General features: G+C 40.8%; 1 protein-coding gene across 8 annotated transcripts in view; it reads left to right on the top strand.

The window, feature by feature from the left end:
- Positions 1–27,839, top strand: part of LOC105485316 (myosin XVI) — a 703,391-nt gene that overhangs the window by 392,563 nt on the left and 282,989 nt on the right. For all 8 annotated transcript variants that reach the window (XM_011747599.2, XM_071081051.1, XM_011747600.3 and 5 more), the window contains one exon: positions 5,376–5,523. In XM_011747599.2, the coding sequence (XP_011745901.2) occupies positions 5,376–5,523 (148 nt within the window). The remainder of the gene's footprint in view (positions 1–5,375; positions 5,524–27,839) is intronic.

Raw genomic sequence — 27,839 nt, 5'->3', positions numbered from 1 at the left:
TCTGAGCATGCAAAGAGGTTTACATTGTGTGACATACAAATCAATTTATGATATTAATGGCATATTCTTGTATGTTTTCCAAAAAGTTTTGGTCCTGAAAATATGTGTTTACAGATTATGTGTAGCATAGTACGCAATAAAGTATTTTGTAGGGCTATACAGTTTTTGTTCATTGTGAAAAAAAAGTGGGGGAAATAGTTTCTTCTCCTTCAAGAAAGAAAAGTTCGTGCCCTTGTCCTTCCCATTGACTTCCAGAAACTTCCAACACCCACTCTCATCCTGTTGCACCCATCTCCTTATGGGTACGTGACCACTTAGGATCTGTTCCTGGAAAGGGAATGACAGTTCTTTCTCTTCTGCACAAGATCATTCCTTGTCTTTTAAGGGTACAAAACCATAAATTTTCATTCACTTTTGAGTGTGTGCAGTTTTTTATATAGTACACAAAACTGTCTCACCAAACATGCACAGATAAAGTAAAATAATATACTGTCTTCATTCTTATCAAATAATCACTTTATTGTTTTGGATCTTCAAAAATACGTGATAGCGACATTTTTAGTGAGCTCTTTCTTATTCTAATTTACTTGCAAGTCACCTGTTTCCTGGGAGCGACAAATCAGGTTGTAAAACCATCTTCATGCAAAGTAGCTGGGCACATGGAAAAGGGCCTTCTAGATCAAATTGCAGGTTGGCCATCGGGTTGTAAACTCAGGTGAATAGGTGAATGTCACTGATTCTCTTTACCTGGCTATAAAATTAGGGGACCGGACTCCATGGTCTCCTGTGTTCCTTTCAGCTGCTTTTTATTTAATTGGAAATAAACCACTTTTGAAGTTGACTATTTCTAGTATCATGATGGAGTTATTAATGGTTTAATCAGGCTGCCTCTGCAAAGGAGCCAGTGCTAATAAAGGGGTGCCAAGAACACTGGCCTCAGTGCATCTTCACAAATCTTATTTGGCTGAGGGGGCTTGTGAAAAGAGCATATGACCAGCCATGTCCCAAATCTCACTTAGCAGCTAGATTTTCAAAACGGAGTCATTCTCTTTATCAAAGTAAATCTTAGCTGTTGACCAGATAAGTTCTCAAACAAGAAAATGATCTCCTCTTCTGGAATATTCATTATTGAAGAGAATTCTGTTCACCAAAAACAGGGTGAAGGACTTTTAGAAGAGCTTACTTGTAAAGGACTGGAAGACATTGAGAGTCCATAAGGCCACGCTTTTAACTGCACCCAGAATATGCAGAGGGCCAAGTTCATCACCATCGGCAATGCATTCAGTGAGCTCCAAAGGCAGATGTTTGCTTGATTCTAAGCTCTGAGTTCCCTCTAGTCCTTACGAGCCACAAGGCCTGGGGTTGAGTCCTGGCTCGTTTACTTTGTGCCCGCTGGCCTTGGGCAGCTCACTGGATCTTCCATACCTCATTTTCTTCTTCTGTCCAAAAGGGATAACTATCACCCGAAACTCCTAGAGTTTCCATGAATATTCAATATGTTAACATTGCTCTTTAAATCACTCACTGTTTTCTTTTTCTTTCACTTTTATTTCAAATCTTAGATTATCCCTTTCCCAGAAGTAAGTGGGAGGAACTCAAAAGGGAGGGAGGTCCAGAGTCCCCCTGAGGAATATCAAGAATACTTGGATTTTGATGTTTGTGCCCTGAAAATATCCAAGTGTATTTAAGTTGAAATTGAAATTTACTAATGATAGAAAATATCTTCCAGTAAATGCAGCCAGGCTATGTGTTCTATTTAAGAAATTTAAACGTTAAAGTTACTGCAAATGAAATGGAAAATATATTAAGGCCTTTGCTTTGTGCTTATCCAAATCCTGATGTTAAATAAAGCAGAGGCATAATAACAGATGAATAATCATCTTTGTTACCATCATCAATTAGTCTTAGAATTACATACTTAGCAGGACATTGTTTTAAAAGTTTCGAAGTGCTTTAGTTGATCTTACGTGAAGAGCAGCATCCTTTATTGCAAACAGCCTGGGCTTAGGAGACAAGAGAGTTGGGCTTCAATGTGAAAAGGCCTGCAACAGAATTTTAAATGAGGCAATGTTAGAAGGACACTAGAATAGTGTGTGGTACACAGTAGGTGCTTTAAGTGGTAGCACCTTCCTCTTGAAGTCCAGAGGAATCTTGGAACCTTCGCGTCTTTTCTTCTTCATACTACAGATAGGAAAAATGAAGCCCAGAGGGATGCGGGGATTGGCAGCGTCAGACTCCAGAGTAGGATCCGTCCATTTGACTCCTGTGGGAAGCACTTTCACTTACGTTACACCACCAGAGTGATGACCACCCTGACCATGAATAATGAGATGGAAAGAAATGCATAGGTGTAAAAGGGAAAATATTTGGCTATCCTAATTAATTGATAATATGTTTTTGGTGGTTGCTAATTGAAGGCATGACAGTACTTTCTGGGAACAGGCCCTAAGTGGTCATGTACCCATAACTAGATGGCTGCGACAGGGTGAGATTGGGTGTTGGAAGTTTCTGGAAGTCAATGGGAAGAGCAAAGGCAGGAATTTTTCTTTCTTGAAAGAAAGGGAAATTTATTTCCCCCACTTTTTTTCATAATGAACAAAAGCTGTATAGACTTATGAAATACTTTATTGCATTTTATGTTACATATAATCTGCAAACATATGTTTTTTCAGCACCAAAACTTTTTAAATACATATATGAATATGTGGACACTTGTAGAGAATTACAAGTATGTTTCTAGTCAAAAGTGTTTCGTACATAAAAGAGCTTTTAAAACATAGAAGTCTTGAGAAGTCAAGAACTGTTAGTAGAATGTTTCTTTCTATGTATGAACACTTACATGAATGTGTCCTGAAACCTGTTTAACTTAGAAGCCCATCATACTCCTTCCATTTTTACCGTTTCATTTCAGACACAACAAAAAGTCTGCATTTCTCCATTTGAAGGAATATTAGAGTTTCATGGCAATTTGAATTTTGGGCTGTCTTGTGTTTGCTTCCATCTAAAAGCTCACTCAAGATGTGTACATATTTTGAAACCCTGCTGATCAGAATTCTGCTAATCCACAGCAATTTTATTCACTGCTGGAGATGAGCTAACCAGGTTGATTAATAATTACACTGTTTTTGAATTTAGATGAAAGATATCAAAGTGACTCCATGATGTGGAATTTGATTAGTTTTGAATACTGCTTCAAGCAGAGTTTGCATATTGGCTGGGATAGGTGGGGGTTAGCCAACCATTTCTCCAAGAATGGTAGCAAGATGACTGTTTCATTCTCCCTTCTCATCTGGTATTTCATGCCTAAAGGTTAGGAACAAAAGGAAGATAATTTTATTTAAAATGTTTTTAGGTTTTTAAAGAATATCCTCTTGAGTAGTAAATTAATTCAAGATGAATATTATTAATATTAAATAGAAAATGTTTCCAGCGAAGAATTTAAGGAAGAAAAAAAGAAAAAAAGTATTTAAAACTTAACTTGAAATTGCCACCTAATTGATTCTCATTGAGACCTGTGCACACACATTCGAGCACACATGTTCATCCATTGAGGTTTATTGCTAATTCAGGACTTGATACTGCCCCCATTCTAAGTTTACCATCACCTTGGGGCTTTACTGTCACCAGTGAAAGGGATATTTTGAAAGACCTTTTCTTTATGCACTTCTGGTGACTTTTCCCAAACTTGTCTCTTTAGACAACTTATCTTACTAAGGGATATTAATTTTGAAATTTAAAAAACTCTGATAATCATTCTGATTAGCTAAATTGAGCACTTACTAAATGCATTGGAAGGCACTGTAAATAGTGGTTCTAGTTGTTAGAACAGATTTGCTGTATACAATTAAATTGGGAGACACCACATTTTTGCTTTTAGTGGCTGGACTTTAGAATAATGCTTAGCAAATTCATTACATGAGATTTTTTAAAAGTTCAAATGTATGAGATAATTATAACCATTTGCCTTTCTAAGAACTGCCATTCTTTAACACCCCTCACCCAAATAATATTGATTTTGGATTCTTACTTCAAAGAGGAAAACTAATAATTCACATTTGCATTTAAAATTGAAATACAGGTCTGGCGTGGTGGCTCACCCCTGTAATCCTGGCACTTTGGGAGGCTGAGGTGGGCGGATCATTTGAGGTCAGGAGTTCAAGACTAGCCTGGCCAATACGGCAAAACTCCATCTCTACTAAAAATACAAAAATTAGCTGGTGTGGTGACACACACTTGTGGTCCCACCTACTCAGGAGGCTGAGGCAGGAGAATCACTTGAACCAGAGAGGCAGAGGTTACAGTGAGCCGCGATCATGCCACTGCACTCCAGACTGGGCAATAGAGTGAGACTATGAATCAAAAAGTAAATAAATAAATTAATTAATTAAATTAAATTAAAATACATAATCTGATTATTCATAATGATAAAAATAACCCTATATTAATTTTTTAATGCTCCAGAAACAAATTTGCAGCATGCCAAACATACAGTCATAATTTTGACCAATGCTAGCTTCTGAATTGCCGATCTTCATATGTAAAGCAAAACTGAGGCTGTGATTACCATATTGCATCTTTTTGGCCTTGTTAATCAACTACTATCAAATAAATTTCAACACCTTATATTTATGAATTGGGTTGTCTTTTATTTTATTTTGTAAAGGTTTGAAAACAGAGGACTAAATAAACATTAGATAGTAGTCCTATTACTGCACGCGTGTGGTCAGAATAAAAGGAGAAGATGACTACACACTGTTCACATTGGACCTGTGTTACTTTATAGACACCTCATCTACCTCATCCTCAAATACATTCTGTATATTAAACTATATCTGTGTGAATTCAAATTGCATTTTCCTTTGCTGCAGTGGGTTTCTTCTGGTGTTTCTGGCAGTGAGGGACCATGGTCTATCTCCCTGGGCCTTCGTTGTGTGGCCACATATAATTCTGATTTAGTTGCGGGGAATGCTTGTCAGTGCCTTTAGCGGAGCACTTTTTGAACAGTGTGTGTTAATATCCACCCTACCAACATGGCCGGGACTCTCAAACAGTGAGATATTAATGAGGAAAATTCCAAAGCTTCTTTCAAAGCCTTTGTTACAGGCAAGAGCAAATCTTGTTCCAGATTATATTTGTGCACCAAGTTCTTTGTTGGATATGGGACGAGGAAGGATGTCCCCTTAAACCGTGTCTTTTCAGCATCATATTGAAAGTCCTAGCTAATGCAAAATGACAATAAAATAAAATGTAAATAGATGGGAAAGGGAAAAGTCAACAGTCCTTGTATCTCTTGTAATTAATGAATATGTGTTAATTTATGGAAATGAAATGAATACTCTGCCATTTAACAGAATTACTTTTCTTTTCCCAACCAGCCAGAATTTATACATATTTGCTGGAGAAATCCAGACTTGTTTCACAACCTCTTGGCCAGAGCAATTTTCTCATTTTCTCCTTGTTGATGGATGGGTTATCTGCTGAAGAAAAACATGGACTTCATCTTAATAATTTATGTGCACACCGGTGAGTGACTAAGTATTTTGTATCTAAAAGCTATGCCTTCAAATTGTGATTGTAATTTGGTAGTCTTAAATTATCTTCTTACTTTTCAGAGACAAAACGGTGAATAAAAGATAAGTGTTGGATACTGTTAGGTTGAAACTATCCACATAACAAGGTTCCAACTGTTTATTGAATGTTTGGGTGAAGTTGTATGTGTGTGAACAGACTTATATTTATATTTTACTAGTTTTCAGATCAGAAAAAAACGTATGCATATGTAAACTCCTGTACTCCTTTTAAGTATTTTGGCTATAACATTAGTTCTGCATTCCTAATTCATGGCCCTGTTTTGAGATAATGGGCAATATTATTTGTGGAAGTATGATTATTCATTGGTGGATGAAGGTTTATCATGGCTTAAGATGCACACACACATAACCTGAGGGGCTGATTTCCTTTAATGGAGGCAGAAAGCACTTGTGTTAAAATTAGGATGCCTTGGTCGTACGAGAACGATGGGAGTGACGGGCCATATCGACAGTGAGTGAAAAATGTTTTCTCAATGTTTGCACTTCTGCTAACTGGCTGGTTTAGTGCGTCTCCGCCACAGGGATTGGTCCAGATTTGCATTAGGATGAGAACAAGAAACAATTTGGGGAATGAACTCTGTTCAGAAGAGAAGTTGGTGGGAGAAGAGCGCAAGAGAGAATTGGATTCTGATCCAAACTCAATTCAGTCGCAGGGGATGTGGGAACTAGACTCTGAAGGACATGTGGATTGACTTCAGATACCTGCTGATACCTGATTTATGGCTTATTGGGTGTTTATTATTAGATCTAGAGGAATGGTGTGAGTTTGCACAATTTTAGGAGAACTTTTGTGAGAAAAATAAAGGATGCTATAGGAGAAAACATACACATAAACACACCCCCCCTACACACAGAAGGGTTGCTTCACTTACCTGCATGTAGTCAAGACAGTGGTTAAGGCCAAGTGATTATTGAGAGAACAAATGGCAGGGGGCTTCCCCAACAATCCCCCCTCTTGAGTACACACGTAGGCTGCTTTAAGCCTGCAAAAAAACATATCTCTCTAGTTCTCTCTGCTCTGCTGTGCTGTATCTCCATCTGAAACCGTTATATTCTGGTTGGGGAGACATTAATAAACAGGTTGGTAATAGTCGAGGTGATATGATGAAAAATAAATCAAGGTTGGGGAACAGAAGAGCGGGTGGGTGTCCTGCTTTTAGATAGGTTAATCAAGAGCCTCCTACCAGGTGATACCTGTGGTAGAGACACTAGAGAAGGCCATTCACAGATCTGAAGTGTTGTCCAAGGGAGATGGAAGTGGACAAGGGGCCTGAGGAAACATACTCAATGTTTGAGGGACAACATGAAGGCCAGGGGCTGAGATTAGAGTTGTATGGGAAAGAGGGAGGATAATAGAGACAACATGAAAGGAACAGCCATGGTCAGAAATTTAGATTTCCTTCAGAGTTGTCTGGAAGTGATTGGGGGTTTTGAGTATGCAAGGGAATTGGTTTTCACTTTGAAGGTGACTTGCATCTGTGGAGATGTCCCTGTGGTATTCCCAGCTGGAAGCAGAGAGCTAAATTCCTGCTATGGTAGTGGGGAGGTGGTGATGGCACTGATGGTAGTGGTGGTGCAGGCGATGAGGAATGGGGAAACATGGGTGACGCTCTGAAGGTAGGAAGGTCGGGATTGATGGATGCACTGAGCGAGGGATGTAAGGTAAAGAGATCAAGAATGATTCCTGTGACTGTGGCCTGAGCAACACATGGTGTCATTGTGCCGTTTACATCGTGACAAGGCTAGGAGGGAACCAGGGTGCTGGGGAGGAGAAGAGTGGCCAGAGAACCAGTCCTGCTGTTTTGAGACAGCAAGATGGAGATGCAGGAGTGTCAGGAGGGCGCTGGAGAGAGGAGGGACTTCACAGCGTAATGGAGCCGGTGTGAGACTGAACACGTAGAACTGCTTGGAGAAATTATAAGACAACCTCTGTCCCGCCACTGCTGTGAGGGCTGAGTGATGGTGCAGGTGCGCTCAGGGGAAGAGGCTGAATTGGCCTAATTTACTGTCACATTACTAACTACTATCATTAAATTTCAGTGAAGACATCCAAGGCTATGGATATGGTTTGTCATGTTGTGTAGGTGGAAAGTAGTTAAGAAGTGTAAAAGGCCTTATCAAAATTGTGTTTTATTTACAAAGAAAGACTATTTTAGGGTTTTCTGTTCCCAAAATGCAACAGAAATTTAGAAGAAAGTGCTAATATTAAAGTATGGTAACCCAGGCAAAAGTGATAGAAATATAAAAATTCCAGGCTTCCAGGACATTGGAAATATTTTAAATCAAATCCCTTCATATTGTGAAGGAGGAAATCAAAGCCAGAGACATGAAGAAGCTGTACTCAAGTGAATCCCTTTTATGCAACAGCAGTATGGACAAAACCCATCCCCTGAGATTAACTTTGTGTTTTTCTACCTTGAACATCGCTAATGGAACATACTGACCCTGGGGGGAAGCAACTGACTGGATTCTAGCGATTGCAGGTTGAGAGAGAGCCTGTGAAGAAGAGAAGAGTTTTGGGTTTCTCTGTTCCCAATCCTTCTAATGAGCAAAAACTCAAAGCTTCAAGCAGATACGTAGCTTAGAGTGCATCTGTGTGTGTGCATGTGTGTGCACGTGGGTATGTGCTTGGCACTGCAGATGTATGGCCACTGATGAAGAAAAAGGAATAATCTAATCTATAATTTAAATAAACAATTTAACTTCTTCATCTGTGGTTTGGATGAGTCATTTGAAGTGTGTGAGTGTGTGGGAGAAAACAAGGATTTCTGTGTTGAGCTTCAATTCTGACATTCATTTCTCTTTGCAAAAAAGAGTTTGGAGTCGCTTAGGCTATTTAGAAAGTCAAACAGTCAGGGGTGACTTTATGAGGAGTTCCAACAGGAAAGAACTTAGGAAGATCATGAATAATTCAATTCTCTTGAACAAAGCAGTTATTTTATTAAAATGTATCATAAATATCTAATGGGTGCAAAACAACATTTTCCATGAAAATATTCACCACCCACCACCCTCCAGATCCATGAAGACATCAGTTGGAGCATTTGTACAATGACAATTTCATAGGAAAACTTTAACGGTAAAGCAAGCTGTTTTTCAAGTTATAATATAGTATGTATCGCAGTATTTTTGTGGTTTATATTATGCAGGTCTTCTCACGTTTAAAATGTTGATAAATCTTCTCACTTTTACAATGTTGGTTAGGTTTGAGGAGTTCATATTTGTTTAATGTTTAAATTTAGGTTGGTATCGAATCTTTGTTTAGTAATTATGAGTATTAAGTTCCTTATTTTTGGAAACCGTTTGGCTTGCTCAAAATTAGAAATAGAAACCTGAATTTGCGAGCTTTCTAACCTTTCACAAACTGATAATCCTTCTGAATCCCTTCCTTAAAATTGGTACTCATAGGTAAATGATATTACTATTCATAAAATGCTTAATACCATATGTTAAAGCAAAGGAAATATGGCCGGAGGAGGACTCCATGCTCCTATATTTGAGTCCTTGGGGATGAACTATAACCTAGCTTAATAGGCAGCCAAGATTGAAAACCCAACTTAGGCGTATGTGCCTGTAGCAATAGCTGAGTCTTGGCCAATCCCAGAGGCCACACTTCAACCACTGATAGACTGCTGAGTGTTCAGTTGTTCAAAAAAAACGAACACCAACCTGTAACCAATCCAGCTGTTTCTATACCTCCCTGCCGATTTCTTTACGGCACTTCCCTTGTTTTGTCTATAAATTTGTTCTGACCACGAGGTGTCCCTGGAGTCTCTCTGAATCTGCTGTGATTCTGAGGGCTGCCTGATTCTACATATATGTAGTATATCTACTATTATTAAGTAGATAATTATATCTACTATTGTTAATAGTATATCTACTGTTGTTAATATATGTATTATATACACTATATTATATGTAGTATATCTACTATTATTAAGAATGGCATTATTATTGTCACATCTACTTGTCTGATTTTTTCAAAACAATATTGCTATTCCTATTATGTCGAATACACCAGCTTACATGTGATCACATGAACACAGCACCTCTTTGCTGACTCACTCATTCCACAGTGCAGCTTTTAGTGGAATTTGGATGAAGTACACTAAGTCCTAAAGCAAACACGACAGAAATTACAAGCTGCCCTCTTTCAGATTCATTCTCTCTCTTCTTTGTTTAGAACAACTCACTAGATACATGAATCAAACTAAAATATACATGCATATGTAACTGTGAGCTAAAGGCATGCTCAATACTTATCATCTTATGTGATTAGACCTCCAGAGAGAAGAAAACATTGCTGTAATTTCTTTTTTTTTTTGAGGTGGAGTCTTGCTCTGTCGCCCAGGCTGGAGTGCAGTGGTGCTATCTCGACTCACTGCAACCTCCGCCTCCCCGGCTCAAGCGATTCTCCTGTCTCAGCCTACTGAATAGCTTGGATTACAGGTACATGCCACAACATCTGGCTAATTTTTGTATTTTTAGTAGAGATGGGGTTTCACCATGTTGGCCAGGCTGGTCTCGAACTCCTACCTCAAGTGATCCACCCGCCTCAGCCTCCCAAAGGGCTGGGATCACAGGCATGAACCACTGTGCCCGTCCTGTAATTAGCTTTTATCATTAAAGCTACAAAAGTGCTCTTTAGCTTTGACTCTGTTTTTAGAACTAAAAATGTTGAAAGTATCACATGAAAATTTATGGAGGTTTATTTCAGCATTAAAATGAATGTAAAACTACTTTCTTGTTTGTAACATAGGAATGATATCTAGAAACAGCAGATAGGACGTGTGCCTAACTTTAGAATATAAGTGATACAGATATAGACATCACCTCCTAAGGCTTAGCTGCATGAAAACAGTATTTATAACACTTTGCATAAGCATCTTCCTCCACAGATTATTAAAACAACAAGAAAAACAGTCTGTAGGTTTCTATATTTTGAGCTGTGGCAGTAAGACTGCGTGGATCTGGAATTCCACAAGATGGCGAGCTCTCCATAAAGTCAGACGAGAAAAACAAAACAAAAACCCAAACCAATAAATTAAAATAAAAATAGAAAAATGAAGAAACACAAACACAAATGCTTGTCACCAAAAGTTTCTTTTTCGCTTATGGTTCTTCCTATATTGACTGCTTCCCCCTAACCCCCTCACCTCCAGCTGTTTGTTTTACAAGGACTATTTCAATTTTTCTTGCCCTTTGCGTATCATACAAACATTACATTTGGGGAACGAATGTAATTTCTGTTTTGGGGAATTGAGATTTAATGAAAGCCAGAAATAGTCATTCATTGTTTATCTTCAGCATACTTTCAACAGCTTAGATGGGTTTAGTCCCAGAAAAGCTAGGTTCCTAAATCCAAAAAGTTATTCCAAATCTCCTTTTGTATTGATGAATGGTGGAAATGATTGTGGTGCTGCAGGATAAGATTTGTCAGTAAAGGTCAGATTTTGAATGCTAAGTTGAAAGCAAGCAGTGTTTGATTCAGAGCGTGTGACCTGTTTCTAACCTGTGTGGCCATGAAAGGAAAAGCTGAGTCACCGTGAGCTTGAACTTGTGATCCTGCTGGGAGCTGTACCTGTCACGGGGAAGTCACGGCAAGCAGCTCCCGTGAAGGTTTGGTTTCTGCTAAGGGCTTATTATGAACGGTGAACCTAATCTGAGAGTGTCACATAATGTTTCAAAAGAGGTAAGGGAAAACCTAAGTACTATGTGGAGGTGAGTCTTCATAATTTTGTGATATAATAAGCTATTTACTTAGTAAGTAGCTTGAAGGTGCTCCCAAGACAAAAGTTCAAGATGGGAGGCGCTTTCATCAGATTCTCGCAGACTCCATTATTAATAACCTAAGTGACAGTCACAGTCACAGTCATGATCAGCGCAGTTCATGGGGTACTTCCCACGTGCCAGGCGTTCTCTGAAGTGTTTGTCTCTGTTCACTCACTGAATCTTCATCCATAGCTAAGCAGAGGGTGCAAGGCTGTGTCTGTATTGTATAGTGAGATGTCACCCAGCAGTCAAGATCTGAATCCAGGCCCTGCTGACTTTATCACTAAATCGTATCCACAACAATGCTGCCCACAAGATGGCAATCACTGTGTTTATCTCGTTGTGTCACTGAGACTATAAAAACAAACTACGCTAGGTCTTTATTTTAACCTAGAAGATCATAAATGTTTTAGAACTAACAGAACTTTTGTTACCCTGGGTGGACAGTGTAGCCATTATATGAGTGGTTAGACTACCTATGTAAGTTAGCAAGGACATTTCACTATGAAATGAGAATAAGAGGAGTTGGGTCAGTGGCTTCTATCCTACCTTCTGTTCTTTATGTTATATAAAATAAATCAGAAGCCAGATATATCACTTGTTCAAGGATATTTAGCTGGAATATTTGGTAAATGACAGGGGTAGATTTCAAACTAAGGTATGCTTGGTTTCAAGTTTCTGTTCATTAGAACTTTTGGATTGGTAGTGTTAGATTTCTAGCTCTAACACATTTAAAGAAAAAAGAAGAAGAAAAAGGCGGAGTGTTGAAATGATGGCATAGCTGAAGAGAGCAGAGGTTATGTTTACCACAAGGATGCAAGATGCTGGAACTCAAATGTGGCTTCTCTCTCTCTGCCACACTCATGCACATGGCACACGCACACATGCGTGCACAGACACAAACATCAGTTTTACTTTGTATGTGTTTTCTAACACAGAAGAGAATGTGACTACGTGCTGCCGCAGGCTCCCCTAACTTAGGAGCAACTTGTCTCTCTGTCAAGAGACCATCTTGGTGGCTCAGCCCAGGTCTTAGGCCCATCCTGGGCTCCTAAGTTAAGGACAGAAGGAAGAAGTACATTTGGCTCCTGCGTAGGGATGGGAGCTATTTAACAGAAGGAAGGGGAAGGGAGAGCTGAGCATTAATCAACAAGGAGCAACATGAGGCCCTGTGTTTTCCCCTGCATGGTGCTCCAGCTACCTGAAAGACGCCCAACCCAGCAGGTGAAGGTCAGAGTGCAATTGTCAGTAAGTCTGGGTACCAGTCATTCAGCACTCTGCACTGGTAACTCTGGCCAAACTTATCACCTTGATTTCCAGCTACTCATATAGGACCATCTATTGCATGAAGGTCTATTGCATGAAGCCTATAGATGAATATTGCAATGCATTTCCACATGACTTTTATTTGTATAGATTTTTTCAAAAAATATTGTATGAAGTTAAGACAGCAGTGTGATTGGCCTAATCCACAATGTCATTAAATAGCTGGCATAAGAGAATTTTGGCCAGAGGCCCTATGTTTGTTATCTGAATATACCTCAAAAATTCAGACTTCTACATTACGTTTAAATGGTTAAATGTATTATATGATGACACATTGTTTTGGCTGCTGTTGTTGGTTTTGTTGTCACCCTTGTGATACTTCTGAAGCTAATAACAGCTGTCGTTGAGCACTTCTCATAGATTTCCTTTTTGTCTGCTCATGATAACTGTGGAAGATTGTAATTGATTTCCCCATGTTGCAGATGAAGTGACTGAGAGCTATGGTTGCTTGGTTAACTAACCAGCATGGGGCAGAGTTGATGTTTGAACTTCAGTCTGTTCTATTCTCAATTATTTGTATGAATAGTTTTCAAATGATTCCATATAGTAAAAGAATTTGCATCACAGATAAATTTAACTGCCTCTACTGCAGCAAGAGAACTATTTGCTAAAATCAGCATCTTAACCCTTCTCCTTTCTTTTTCATAGTTTTGACGATAGTAGCATCATTATGATTTTTATTATGAAAATAGACCATCATTAAGCCAATTATAAATATATCGAATATACTTTCATTACGAGGGTGTGTTCACATAATAAACACATAAATAAACATGTACACACAACTGCACATGCGTCTAAAATTCAGCAAGAAACTACCTTCACTAAAATTTTGAGTGTCAGGCACCATACTCAGTAATTAATTCTCACTTAATTCTTCTAATAACTCTATGAGACTGTTACTAATATTGTCCCTGTTTGATGAATGAGGACACTGAGTCCTACAGGTTAAGTAGCAGCCTGCTCAAGGTCAGGCAAGGCAGAGGTCGGAGATGGTGCCCAGTGGCCCATCTCCCAGCGGAGAGGGAGGGCCTGTCTCCAGCAGTCCTGGCCACTGGCTGCTAATGCTGTTTGTCCTTGAGGAGGTGACGGCCAGCCGTGTTGTTTAGAAACTTATACTTGGCTGGGTGCTGTGGCTCACGCCTGTAATCGCAGCACTTTGGGAGGCCGAGGCAGGCAGATCACCAGAGGTCCGGAGTTCGAGACCAACCTGGCCAACATGATGAAACCCCATCTCTACTAAAAATACAAAATTTGTCGGACGTGGAGGCGGGTGCCTGTAGTCCCAGCTACTCGGGAGGCTGAGGCAAGAGAATTGCGGGAACCTGGGAGGTGGGGGTTGCAGTGAGCCAAGATCATATCACTGCACTCCAGCCTGGGCGACAAGAGTGAGACTCGGTCTTGGAAAAAAAAAATTACACTCAAACTTATACTCTCTGTTTTGACATGAAAACCTAAGACCAATGTCCACATAGTCACGATTTGGGGAAGACAGCCGGAAATCGAATTTTTCTCCAGATACTCAGACTCTTTTCGAAGTTTTGCTTCTGGCGCTTGTACTTCCTATTTGATCGAGGCTATTTTCCCAGTCATGTGTGTAAAAAGAGGTGCCGTGAGCATTGTGGCTATCATGTCTTTTTCTCTCGAGGCAGGGCAGGTGCTGGCATGTTGCCATGCAGTCCCATGGCCCTGGCTTGGCCCTTCCTACCCCACCTTTCCTCGCTGCACAGCATCTTACCTTTGTGCCTCTTCAATCTCACCCTTTAATCTCAGGTCAGAGTCACATATTTTAAATTTCTATTTAACTATAAAACCTCCTAACTCAAAAATCTTTAATAAATATTGCTTTTCTGTCACATCCAATAAAGTCTCGCCAATGATGCCAGGTGACAGAGATGGCTGGGCCATAGGGAATTTGGCATAAGCAATTGTAGTTGACTGGTTCTTTGACATCTTTTCCATTCCTTGTCTCAGCACTTCCTTTAGGGATGGAGTTGGTTATCAGTGAGGTGACACCAGTTCTTTGCTGAGTAAAGATGTTTGCTTGATGCTAGATGTGCAAGCAGTGTATTTACTTTCAGGGTATAAAAGAGAAAGTCCCTCTTCTGTCGGGAGAGAGTCAAACACTCCAGCCTCACTTCTGCAGTCAGGCAATTAAATGTCAGAAGATGTTCTCAGGGTTGTTATGAGCAAATAAAATGATGAATTTAAAGCATGTTGGTCTATGTCCTTGATTGCTTACTTATAATTTCAAATTCCCAAAAGTTCTGAAAACCAGACATTCGCGTATGACTCATGTGCTCGTAAAAACATGACCCAACCTGAACTTATTTTGCAGCAAAATCTAAACTTGATTGATGTAACTGTATTTATAATTCTTACATATTTCTCTGACTGTGAGTATTCATATGGGGTTCCCCCCAAATTAAAATATTTGACTGGGGACACTGCTTCAAACCTACCAGGGATATAAACACTACATTCACTTTTTAAAATCTGGATTTCAGAACATGTTTGTCTTCAGAAGTTTAGGATAAGGGGCTGTAAGCTGTGTAATCTAGCTTGTTGAGGACTGAAAACTTGGAAGTCATTATGTTTCTCACCAAGTTAAGGACTTACCTTACCTTAGAGGACCACAGGCAAACGTTTGCTTAAAATGATCAATAAACCTGCTTCTGTGTCTGGACAAGGAGGCTCTGAATTTGCTTCCAAAATAGACCTCTGCCTCTAGCTCCACTCCTTTTTTTCTCAGTCTTTCTCCTTCTTTCCTTCCTCCCCTCCCCTCCCCTTCCCTCCCTCCCTCCTTTCCTTCCTTCCTTCCCTTCCTCCTTCCCTCCCTCCCTTCTTTTCCTTCCTTCCTTCCTTTCTTCCTTTCTCTCTCTCCCTCTCCTTCCTTCCTTCCTTCTCTCTCTTTCTTTTTATTTCTTTCTCTTTCTTTTCCCTCCCTCCCTCCCTCCCTCCCTCCCTCCCTCCCTCCCTTCCTCCCTTCCTCCCTTCCTCCCTTCCTCCCTTCCTCCCTTCCTTCCTTCCTTCCTTCCTTCCTTCCTTCCTTCCTTCCTTCCTTCCTTCCTTCCTTTTCTTTCTTTCCCTGTCATCTCTTTCTGTCTCTCTCTCTCTCTCTCTCTTTTTTTTTTTTAAGACAGAGTTTCACTATTGTCACCCAGACTGGAGTGCAATGGTGCGATCTCAGCTCACTGCAACCTCTGCTTCCTAGGTCCAAGCGATTCTCCAGCCTCAGCCTTCCGAGTAGCCGGGCTAATTTTTGTGTTTTTGGTAGAGACTGGGTTTCACCATGTTGGTCAGGCTGGTCTCAAACTCCTTACCTCCAGTGATCTGCCCACCTTGGCCTCTCAAAGTGCTGGGATTACGGGCATAAGCCCCTGCGCCCAGCCATCTGTCTCTGTCTCTTTAACATTGTTTATTCCTTATAAATAAAAGAAATTTATTTTTTGTATCTTAAATAATGAACCATTTGGAGATGTGAAAGAGCATCAGATTTTAGAGGACACTTGCTTGACTTTGCCAATGGTTGTGATGTCACTGGTCACTGGAGGTGTGGCCCTCATAGACCAATGCAGGTTGCAGGGCGTGGCTCAAATGTCTGCTTGGAGACCCCACTGCCATTTGAGAGGGACACCTGCACAGTTCCACATGTGTGTGTGAACCTGTCTCCTTCTTTCCAAAACCCGCCCATGTGACTGTAGCAAACAGCATCACACACTGGACCAAGCCTGTCTTCCTCACCAGTGTATTCACTGTTCAGCTGATGTAGTCAGTGTTTCTTTTTCTTTCAACCTCCCTGCCAGTCTCTTCCTACCTGGTAGGACATCCCGCCACTTGTACCAGGCAACCCCAAGCTGCCTTGTCCATCGGGCCTGCCCCTGGGTCTGGAGTGACCACCTCTTTCTGACAGACCTGCTGGGTGAGTTGGCCTGAGCTCCTAGGAACCTGGGTGGATCATGGTCCACATCCCAGTCCAAATTTACTCCAGCCTGTCCTTGTCCCTTGCTGACACAGTGACTATTGGTGACCATTCGTATACATGACACATAACATGCTCTCTTATCAGTGCGTTCCATATGCACTCCCCATCTTTGAGGTTTCCTTCGTAGCATGCAGGCCATATAGGATACATGTGGCACAGTTGAAGATAAAATGCTTTCCTTTGTCCTACTGATATAGGACATTGCAAAAATCAATTGATATACATTAATAGCTGTTAGCAAAATCATAGCTCTTAGGTGTGTAGGCCTATAAAACCGCATCTTCCATGACTGCTGCCGTTTAGAGAGATGATATCCTCAATATAGGGTGACTGACTGTCTTTTGCAATTTATGAGTATTCATTGATACTATGCTTGAACTGCTAAAAGCAGCAGACTTATTAGTTGAAGGCTCGGAGTTTACTTAATTCAGGATCTACATCTCCCTGGCTGGGGATTTGGGAAAATCATGCAACCTCTTTGTGCTTCCCTTTCCTCATCTGTAGGCCAGAGGTAGCCTCAGAGTATGGTTGTGAGTGACGGAAGGAGTGCAGGGGAAGGGTTGACTAGTATCGTCACTATTAGTGTAGAAGGCTCCTTCCCATTGGAGTCATGTGAGAATAACTGGAATAATAATTGTTATGCAGAAGTTATGATTTGGAGTTAGGGGTTTAAAATAAGTGGGGTCTGGTCTTGCTCCTAGTGTACCTCTCTGCCTCTGTGTAGCTCTGCCCAGAGCCGTGTCCACCCTCTCTTGTTGGACATCAACTGGCGTCTGGACTTGGATTCATCATGTAGCTGTGAGGAATTATGAATTTAAGTGATTTAAACCTAATGGTCTTTTGATGAAAATCAACCCAGCATTTTGAAGTGAGGGTGGCTGAGAATGGACAAAAGGAGAGGAAAGAGGAGGAAAGAGGACTGCAGAGCCCTCGGAGGCCTGTTGGGTGGGGCAGCCAGAGCCTGGTTGCACGCCAGCCCCGGCCTCAGCTTCTGTGTGTCCCTCATGGCACAGGAACAGAGAGGGCCATGCTGCTGAGAGAGATCTTTAAAAGCAGCAATCGAACACTTCTGTCAAACTTCCTCTTTCACATCTTCACTGGCACAAGAAAATTCCATTCTTGTGGCTTAAAATGCTTTGATTTTCTGTATCAGCTAGAGGAGAAAAAAAAGACTTCCTTTACATCTAAAATCCAGTGCATATTTAATCAGAGATGGCGAAGTCAATAAGATTTGGAATGCACGATTTGCTACTAGTCATCTATCAAGCGCTTCAGGTGGATTCTATCAGGTTCAAACCAGACATACGTCGTATGAGTTATGGGTGGTTGTGGAGTTGATGACATATTGTGGATATTTAGGTAGAATCCTATAATAAAAACAAAATGTGTGTTTATGTGTGTGCACGGGAATCCAAAATCACCTTCTATGCCATAGTAGGAATTAGCACTTTGAATCTAATGCTTCAAGTCATGTAATTAAAATGACAGTAACCAGCATTTGTTCAGCACTGAGTTTAGGAAGGAGACTATACCAAAACCTTGACGTATGTTATCTCCCTGTGTCCATGGCCCAGTGTAGAAGCAGGTTCCTCCCCTTTTCACTCATGAAAAGGCAAACACAAAGAGAGGTTACATGAACCTCCTGGTCACATGCTAGGAGCGTGAGAGCCACGGTTTTGTCTGGTCTTCTCTTAAACACTTAACAGTTTGCCTTTCGGCCAGGCACAGTGGCTCACGCCTGTAATCCCAGCACTTTGGGAGGCCTAGGTGGGAGGATCACGAGGTCAGGAGATCGAGACCATCCTGGCTAACATGGTGAAACCCCATCTCTACTAAAAAAAAAAATACAAAAAAATTAGCCAGGCATGGTGGCGGGTATCTGTAGTCCCAGCTACTGGGGAGGGTGAGGCAGGAGAATGGCATGAACCCAGGAGGTGGAGCTTGCAGTGAGCCGAGATTGCACCACTGCACTCCAGCCTGGGCAACAGAGTGAGACTCCATCTCAAAAAAAAAAATTGCCTTTCAAACCCTGATTTGTAAAAACAGGTGAAAGATTTTGTAGCAGTATTTGCAATGATCCACAAAAGGACAGGATCACCTAGAGTAAGGGCCAGGAGGAAAGGAGGGAAGGAGAGGCCTGAGCCCCTGAAGACATGGGGGCTGTGTGTGTATCCATCTTGTGCCCTGGTCCAAGGCGTCACTCTCGCAAGATGCTGGATGACCTCAGAACATGGTTGGAAACAGATAGGAATGGGAAATTCGGACACAGGAGAGAAGGGAGCAGTTACAGCAACTTGTAATAAGCTGAAGGCAGTATAACTCAGTCACTGCTTTTGCTAGCAGTCACTGACACTAGGAGAGTTATTTCAGAGGAAGGGAACAGGTGAAGTCAGCACTGTTTGGAGCAGTGGAGGGCTCTGTCCAGGCAGACTGGTAAGGGCAGTGGGGTGTCCCACATGGTGGATGCTGCCTGGACAGTGAGGAAGGAGAAAGAAGAGGGAACCCCTGCTCAGGCTGGTGTGGCCGACCCGCTGGCCAGCACCTCGCCACTCACCTCTGTCTGGGGCCCTCGCCTTCCTGCTTTCACTGCCCCAGTGCGGCCGGGATGCTTCAGGTCAGGAGCCCTCAGCCTGCAGACCTCTCTTCGCCCTCTGCTTCTTAGTGTCTCCTTTTTCTTGTAGATTGAGGATTCTCAGAATTCAGGCTGAGCACTTTTGGCTTTTCTGTCTTTGGCTTGTCTGTGTGATTCTGCCACACCATGACTTCATAGTAAACCTTATCAACAAGCATGCATAGATTTTGTATTTTACATGAATTATTCTGAGAGCAGCATTTTTTCCCAGCCAGCATTTGCATGCTTTGATTTTGGAACTGACGTATTGGCATTGTTATATAGGCCGTTACATTTCATGTTGTTCACTTTTTCCATTTTGACATTGGTATCTTTTTACTATTGAACTCTTTGGGCCATGAATCTTCCTCACAAAATCTTAGAGACAGAAAAGGGTTTCTGCCATCTTCCACCATCAATTTAGGGCCATAAAGTCTAAAGATACATTAAAATATGCCCAGTAATCTCTATGTTTGTATACATTAAAAATTCATTTGGGTAGGATACTTGGCCCCATCAATTTGCCTGGCTGGACACAACAGAATATGTGCAAAGTGTCATGAGATATTGTAGCCATGGAAATAGTGATGTGATGTAGCCGTGTGGATGTCATTGTGTGACACTATTCTTCCTGTGACTCCAATCTAAACGAAGCTTCCAAAACAGCTCAGCGCTGAGCTCCTGCTTTTCTGAGTCATGGGAAAGTCGTTAACTGTGCTTCCCACCTCCCGAACTGGCAGAGTATCTTCCCCTTTGCAAGTGCAACCTGCTGAGCAATCATCCTTAATAAAGTGCCCCAGAGAGCCACCCTCACCCCCTGTTGTCGGAATGGTCGATGATGCTTGAACTTCAATAGGAAGAAATTCTCATTATTCAAGTCAGGTAATTGAATACATGATTCCTGAGTACGAATGGAATCGTTTAGATTCAGATTCAGTAGAACTATATTCCCAGACGTTCCCCACTTACTGATTTATAAGTGCTGCATTTTTTTTCCCATTATTTAGTCTCTGTATAGCTAGCTAGGGCACTTCCTTGTTATACAAAGGAAGACAGTGGGAGTTGCCTCTGCACACCCACGGGGGTCTTCCCAGCAACACAGCATGGCATGGCGACTCACTCCTGATGTCACATCTTCTGCTATCAGTGCAGGCTAGAGGGTTTTGTTCAGCTTACATCTGTTGGCCACACCCTGACATATTCAGTTTAACCTTTTCACGGTAATTCATGGCAGCAAATACGTGATTTCCGAATTTTGTTGCTCTGAATGTGTTATCTCTTCTTAAATATATTTTGGTGTCTAAAACAAACTGATTTTCAACATAGGAACGGGTTGTACTTGTCTTTCTGGGAATAGAAGGTGGGAATTCATGGGCCCATGTGTTTTCCTGCAACTGTGTTGTTCAGAATTAAGTACACATGGTCATTTTTTGGATTTAGCTGAGCATCATCCAGAGGCACCCAGAGCCGAGGGAAGTTGAAGGTGGGGTGACTTGGGTGTCCTTGATTCTGAAAGGATGGCACTCTCTCGCTAGTCCCGGTGTCTCTCTGTGGGCATCCTTTAAGATGTTTAACTTATCTTTTAAAACAATGAAGTCATTGTGGTGTGTTTGCTTTCAGGAGTGACAATGGGGCCATTGGGGAGAGTGTCACAGAGATGAACTAGAGTTGAACTGAGCTCCGCCACGCCTGTGCCTGTGCTACTGAGCACATTGCAGTCTCTCTCTGAACCTCCCCTTTTACTTCCTCATAGGTAGAGATAGTATGCATGGTCTTAAGTTATTGATGATGGGGCCAAAAGGAAGTACATATCATACGATTTATAAATGCAAGTAATTAAATAGTGGTATAATTTTTTTACCGTGAATCTTTAATAGCTTCGGGTTGAACATTTTGACTTTCTCACCTAAGGAACCTGGTTCCCCCACCAAGTCTTCCCTGTCCCAGTAAATGGCGTCTCCACTCACGCTAAAATCTGGAATGTTATTCTTGACTCTCCTCCTTCCTCTCACACCAGCCCATTGGCAAGTCCTTCTGGCTCTGCCTCCTGAACATGTAACAAACCTGTTACGTCTCTCCATCTCTCTGCTGCAGTACAGGACTCCCCTCCCAGCATCTCCCACCTGAAATTCTTCATTCCTTCCTGTTGGACTCCCTGGTACTGACCGGCCTCCATGAAAAGTCACGCCCCACTGAGTGGTTCAGAGTGCGCTTTCTAATGTAGAAGTTTGATCCTCTCACTCACCCCTTCCTGCCCCCATTAAAGGCTTCCAGTGTTTGCCTTGGACAATAGAACAGAATTCATCCTCGTCCACTGGGCCCTTGGAGCCTCCCATCCAGTCTTGCCACTGTCATCAGGATGCCACTGCAGCCACCTTGTTCTGACCCCACAAAGACGCAGAGCCAACTACTCCATGGCTCATCCTCCAGACTTCCATTTGGAAACATCCTTAATTTTCAGATTTCTATTCAGACATCCTGTGTTGACAGAGGCCTTCCCAGAATGAAATACATCGACGTGTTTCAACATGTGTACTGACCAGAGAAAGGGAGGTGTCTAGAAGACCAGCCATCCAAGAGGCTGCAGAGGCAACCGACACCAAGGAGTCTGTTGCACAGAGTCGCAGTCTTCACTCTTTCTCTCTCTGATTCAAATAGTAGCTATTATCTATTGTATTTGAAGTACAATGCTCCTTTCTGAAGATGAAAAAATAAGAGATGGTCCCTGCTCTAAAGTTGCTCAAATTCAAATTGTTCAAAGTCTAAGTCAGAGCATATAGGCATTAAATTGCAATGTGAGAAATGTCTGCAACATATAACTGAAGAATCTCAGGTGCACTCAAGGAGGCATCGTGCTCAGGTGCAGGAGAAGTGAAAAGCAGGGGTCAGGAGCCAGCCAGAGAGAGACGAACACACAGGACCCTGCCGAGGGCTGCATGAAAAGGTCACCAGGAACAGGAGGGCGTGAGTGGAACCTGTCATCTAGAGACCATCAGGCTAACATGAAAAAGGAGAAATAGGAGTGATGTTTTCTCAAGCAGTTTTTGGAGAGAAGTAAGAGCTGTGCCATTGGCATTCACCAGGGGTGGCGGGCTAATTCAAGAAAGACTCTTTCCTTACTGGAAGAATAAATCACCAACAGTGAAAACACTGATGAAGTTGATCCAATTCACAATCAATGCTCCTTTTGAATAGATGGTGTTAAACATCTTAAAAAATAAACATACCACAGAAATAATTTTCAGATTGCATTTCGTTCTGTTTAGGCTACAGGCACTGTCAAGTGTTATAAATACTAAAATGAATTTCTAGGGTCCTAGTATGGGAAAGGCCCCTGGCACGGTGCAGATCTCAGAGTGTGGCATGACAACAAGGTACACGCGTGGCCCTCAGTCAAGAGCCACGTCTTGGATAGCATGACTCCCAAGTGAATGGAGGAGAAGGCATCTATCAACAGCTGAAAAGAGAGAGAGAGAGAGAGAGAGAGAGAGAGAGAGAGAGAGACTGTCCCAGATGAAGATATAGCACAGGAAAAAACACACTTAGAGAAAATGAGTGTGCCAGTCCCAAATACCAGGGATTTTCCCAAGTAAGGTGGTAGTAAATAATGCATTATAGTTGCATTTTCAGCATTTGGAATCTTTTCTCCTATTTGCCTTCCTCCACCCAACAGCAAGGATCTTTCTAAATGAGTGATTTTTCAACATCCCTTGGTGAGTGTCACACCTCTGATGCCTTCCACTTCCTGATGCCTCTGGTATAATGGGCCTGGGGCATGAGCTGGGCACTGGGGCTCACCGCCCATGATTCTCACATGTCCTGCTGAGGACCCCTGCTGCAGACTAGGTGCAGTTGGAGCCACCCTTCTAGAGCTTCCCAGAAAACCCAAAGACACCCCAAGATTACTGGACTGATTTTCAAATAAGGCTTTCTGACATGGAAGTATATTTATATTTTACATGATTTTTGAAATTTCACAAAGTTTTCTCTGAGACGAGGCAGGAGACACGCCACATGCTCTGCAGTGTGTGAAAATGCCAAGCGGACGGACAGACATGGCCCTGTCCCTGCCCATGCATTGGAGTTGTGGAGCCCTGTACAGGAATTCAACTAACCTGAGCCGTCGTGACAGTTCCACGAGGCAGGCATTTCCTGCCCTCTCCACAGATAAGGAAATAAATGCAAGGCAGAGAGATCTGCACTCTGGAGTGCCGGAAGTCACCAGGCCAACACACGCACCTGGCCTGGAGCCTGAGCATGCGCTCTAGGCTGCACCATCTCTTGCCACCACACTGATTTCCACCAGACACAGTTCAGTAAAGGGGCGAGGAATTGCCCAGCAGTGGCTCTGCCTGAAGCACTAGGGTGAGGTTTCTAGAACCTTCTACCCTTCCATATCCAGCCTATCTTCTGCTCTGCCCTGCGTTTCACAGTCACATCTTCCGACAGACGCCGATGTGCTTGCCTTCTGGGGCTTCTCTCCTTTATAAACAAGGAGAGAGGGATGGGAGCACCTTCTGGGAAAGAGAGGAAGCTGGACCACAGGGAGAGATGGACAGAGAGGATGGGACCAGCCTGGAGGTGAGAGAGTGTGTACCGAGGACAGAGGCACAGAAAGGTCAACAAGGCAAGTGCCAGACGCCCCATCACGTGTCCCGTAAATGCAGGCGTCCATTCAGCTACTGGCATTATGATTACAGCACTGTGTCATTATATTACATGATGTAGTCTATTGGCTAGGGATCTACAGCAATGTTATATAGAATATTGTATGTTATGGCATAGGATATATAATTATATATAATGGTAATTAATATTCATGATGCCATGTGTTTTATCTCTGAGGAGCAACATGGAATTCTTGCATTTGAATAAGTCATGTCCAGTGGATGTCAATGTATAAGAAAAGACTAACTTCTGATACACATAAAGAAGTAAATATACAAATGACTGAAAGAGTAAAGAATGGAGTCATTTGTTAGGTAAAAGAAGTGTGTGTGAACTCATGTGTACATTTACAATTTATGTCAAGGACCACACACAATACTATAAAATAAAAATTCATAGAAAGGGAATGGGCCTAAAGCTGTATTTTATTTTGAGCTTAAAATGCCTAAAAGTAAAATAATGAGCAAAGATATGGCAGGTAAGCCAATGATTGCTTCATACCAAAATCTGTACTTTTCATATCAAACTATATTTCAGACACATACAGCACACTTATTTTAAAAATGGCCATATTTAGATCATAGATTACAGTTTAATAAATTTACAAAATCAGAAATTGTACAGGGCATATTTTCCCTCCACAATGTAATAAAATTAGAAACTAAATACAGAAGCAAAAGTAAACAAAGTCACTAGAAAACTAAATGTTGATAATTGGTAATGAAAACAAAAGGTATAGCCACATATACATTGATACTAAATAAATAAAAATGCTTTCTGCAGATTAAAATTAACTGTAAAAGAAATTTTTAAAAAATCAAATGCATGAATAACGTAGAAAAAACCAAGACTGTTTCCATCCTGAAGGAGCCAAACTCCAGAAGTTCCTAAACATGAACTTTTAAATCTTCAAAGAATACAAAATTGTTTAAACCGTTACAAAAATGAAAGAATGAAGAAATCCTTGGTTCCTTTTCTAGAAAGCAGCATATGCACAAGTGAAAACCTGAAGTTCCAATACATATCTGGAAAGATGCGTATTCCCACAAATAATGAAGGATTTAGAAATTGAAAGAATAATGAGGACTATTTCACAAAGAAAATACTTTCAATAATAACAAAAATCAGGTAATATGAAAATAGACACACACACTCCCAATGAGGATTTAAAGTAGTACAACTAATTTGAAGAACAGTGTGCAATATTTGGTAAAGTTGGAAATGTGCATAACACACCATCGTACATATGATGGTTGATCTTACTCCATGGAGCACATCTGGCAATGTCTGGGGATATTTTTGGCTGTCACAACTCAGGAGAGGGGATTCCAGAACCTAGTGGGTGGAGTCAAATTCCAGAATCTAGTGGGTGAAGCACAAGGTCCGGCCTTCCATGGGAGGACCCAACTGCAAAGACCTATACAACCTCACATGGCAGCTGCAGCGTGTTTGAGAAATCCTGGCATAGAGAAACCCACACATGCATTAAAAAAAATGTACATAGCTCTTCACTGACACGTCTCCTGAACATGCAAGTAAAAGGAAAAGAAAGTAAACGATCATAACTAGGGAAATGAATAAATTAATCTGATTATAATTGTGACACTTTAAAATATTTCAAATAAATGCACCTAAACTGTATGCATTAATAAGAATAGATTTATAAACCTAAGGTCAGGTTAACAAAAAGCAATTTGCTGAATGATGCATGCACTGTAAATAACATTTTCATAATTTTCAATGCCCATAATTTTATTTATTTCATAGGTATGTACACATATAATGTGAAAACAATTTGAATAGACTGAAAGCATATTGTAAAATTGATCATTCTTATTTCACCAAATCAGGGGATAAGAGTGTATAGATGGATTGTTAAGTTTATCTGTGAAGTTTATTTGTAAAAAGTAAAACTGAAGTAAATATAGCTCAGTGTTGCTATTTTCACACTATTGTAGAATGACGTTGGCTGTCTCTATAGTTCTCTGTATTTTTAAATTGTTCTCATTAGCAATTTTTTAATTAAAAAATCCAGCCTATCTATGACACCGTGAAATGAAGAGATATATCGATAATAGATGGTTATTTGACTTGCAAAGATAGAGGCATAAATAAAACAGCAAATATAATCTAGCAGTCCATTAAATACTCAATGATCAATCATTGGAAATGTAAGTCTTAGTATATATTACATCAATAAGTTAAAAAAGAAAAGTCAATCAACCATTTCAAAAGGTACCAAAAGGATGACAAATGTCACTTCTCAAATCTTATTTTAAATTAAAAGTAAAAGGAGTCTTTCGCACACACAAAAAAATTATGCTAAGTTCCCAAGGAGATATCACCTTTGGTTGTGAAATAAACTCAGTGTCTTTTTAGCATTGATCCTTAAGTTTTAATCAACATAAGAAAAGAAATGAAATGAATAAAAATTACCAAGAAAGTTAAGATTATAAATACCACTATTTGTAAATAATATGCTTGTCCACCTGGAAAAATCAAATATAAATAAACCAATGGGAAAGCATTTGCTCTAATACTGTATTTTAGTAAAGTTTGAGTTATAAAGTAGACATATGCAAAAATGAAAATATCACATATATATGAGCTGTAACAGTGGAGATTAAATAAATAGAAATAGTTCTTCTAAAGATACTGCTGAAGTGTAAAATATCTGTGAATGAAAATGAATCCAATGAAGACACTCCTAGAGAAACTGCAGTCGTGAGAGGAGGATGTCTGACTCGCTGGGCTTCCCGGTAAATACACCGTCACACACATGTGTACGCCTCCCCACCTGCTCTTCCATCTGAACCGCTGTTTTACCTGTTTTATATGTTAGAATTCATATGATTCATATTTAAAGTTTTTATGATGGAAAAAATTCTAAAACCATTGCTCTCAGGCATTCCTGTCTGCCTAACAATTCTTTGTTTCTATCTCTGTCTATTCTCGTTCAAGTTAATCCTCTACCAGTTCCCAGAAGCCTTCTGCCTTCCAATAAAAATGCACTCCACGCATCTCACCAAACATGTTTGTGAATGAAGGACAGAAGAATGCCTTAGTATACTCTTTCTTTTGCTTGGATTCTCCTGCTCCACCCAGAAAACATTCTCATTCTGAAAACTCATCTTGAGGACCTTCTGTCATATGTAGTTCCCTCCCATGCCTTTCCCTGTCCTTTGTAGGCACAGGTAGTCCTCCCACCCCACTTTTGAATGTCAGCATCCTCTGTGTGTATCTCTGTTGTGGAATTCATCATATATATTGTTCGTTACATTCCTGTTATCACCAATAAAGCACAAATTATAAGATTTGGGACCCTGACTTCAGCAACGTTATGCTCATAAGTCCTGGCACCATCATTCACACATAATATGTGATCAAATGGGTGAATAAATGTTGCTTTGTGCTTTGTGTATGCGGGGGTGGGTAGGTTTATATTTCTAGTTTTACCACAGTAACCCCAGATATTAGTTTTTAAAAATTAATCCTGCTTAAGGCTTCTTCCGATGTGCACATCATCTGATGCGTTTATCAGTTTGAAAAATTATTGGCCATGATCCTTGTGAATGTTCCCCCCACTCCTTTATTTTTTCTTCCTTTCCTTTGAGATTCGCTTTAGATGCATGCTGTCCTTTCTGGTTCTCTCTGCTCCTGTAATTTCTATTTTACATTTTCCATCCCTGTATCACTCTGTGCTTCGTTCTGGATAATTTCTGCAATGCTTTCTTATGCTTCATTCCTTCATGAATGGTGATTAATGTGAAGTTTAACTCATGCATTGCATTTTAATTTCAATGACTTTCGTTCACTTCTAAGAGTTCTGCTTTGTTCTTTTTCAAATCTGTTTTTTTCTCAAATACTGTTTCTTGTTCTTTTCTCA

Source organism: Macaca nemestrina, chromosome 16, assembly GCF_043159975.1.
Source record: "Macaca nemestrina isolate mMacNem1 chromosome 16, mMacNem.hap1, whole genome shotgun sequence".
In the NCBI taxonomy this organism is placed as follows: domain Eukaryota; kingdom Metazoa; phylum Chordata; class Mammalia; order Primates; family Cercopithecidae; genus Macaca; species Macaca nemestrina.
This window is presented reverse-complemented; position numbering and strand designations above follow the sequence as displayed.